This window comes from Bison bison, unplaced genomic scaffold, assembly GCF_000754665.1.
Source record: "Bison bison bison isolate TAMUID 2011002044 unplaced genomic scaffold, Bison_UMD1.0 scf7180017864358, whole genome shotgun sequence".
NCBI classification, from domain to species: Eukaryota; Metazoa; Chordata; class Mammalia; order Artiodactyla; family Bovidae; genus Bison; species Bison bison.
In genome coordinates this window covers 9,753-10,585 of record NW_011494930.1, presented here as the reverse complement: position 1 = coordinate 10,585, position 833 = coordinate 9,753, and the positions used below count along the sequence as shown (strand labels likewise).

Here is an 833-nt window from a genome sequence, read left to right as displayed (position 1 = left end):
AAGCCAGTGAGGAGATTTTGAAAGTAGAATAGAAATATAACAAACTTCACCAACCATTTTTTCCAAAGAGGTCAGAATTGATGGCAAAAATCCCAAAATTTGGGGTAGCAATATTTGATAACCATCCACAAGTGTCTGCACAGCTTGGGGAGGAGGATGAAGACACACTACATTATTTGACAAGAGTCAAAGTGACAGAATTTGAAAACATTAAATCAGGTTTCAGAATAGATTTTTACTTTGATGAAAACCCTTACTTTGAAAGCAAAAACCTCTCCAACGAATTTCATCTGAATGAGAGTGGTGACCCATCTTCAAAATCCACTGAAATAAAATGGAAATCTGAAAAGGATTTGATGAAACAATCAGGTCAAAGACAGAATAAAGCCAGCAGGAAGAGACAGCATCAGGAACCAGAAAGCTTCTTCACCTGGTTTACTGATCATTCTGATGCAGGTGCAGATGAGTTAGGAGAGGTCATCAAAGATGATATTTGAAAAATCCATTACAGTACTACTTGGTTCCTGACATGGATGATGAGGAAGGGGAAGTAGAAGAAGACAATGATGATGAAGAGGATGAAGGATTGGAAGATGCTGATGAAGAAGGGAATGAGAATGAAGGTGAAGAAGATGAGGGGGAGGAAGGAGAGGAAGATGAAGAAGATAGATGACTAATGAAAGGAACGATGATGGATTCCAACCTTTTTTTATTTTCTCCAGTCCCTGGGAGCAAGTAGCAGTCTTTTTTTTCTCTCTCTCTCTCTCTCTCCTCTTGTTCTCAGAGCCCTGCTTTTGAAGTCTCTTTTCCCTTTATACCATGCTTCAGAACTT

At 39.0% G+C, this 833-nt stretch overlaps 1 protein-coding gene across 1 annotated transcript in view; it reads left to right on the top strand.

The window, feature by feature from the left end:
- LOC104999631 (EGF-like module-containing mucin-like hormone receptor-like 2) overlaps positions 1-673 on the top strand; it is a 317,660-nt gene extending 316,987 nt beyond the window's left edge. Inside the window, 2 exon segments of the mRNA XM_010855196.1 lie at positions 4-492; positions 495-673. Of these exon segments, the coding sequence (XP_010853498.1) occupies positions 4-492; positions 495-673 (668 nt within the window).
- Positions 674-833: the final 160 nt, after the last annotated feature.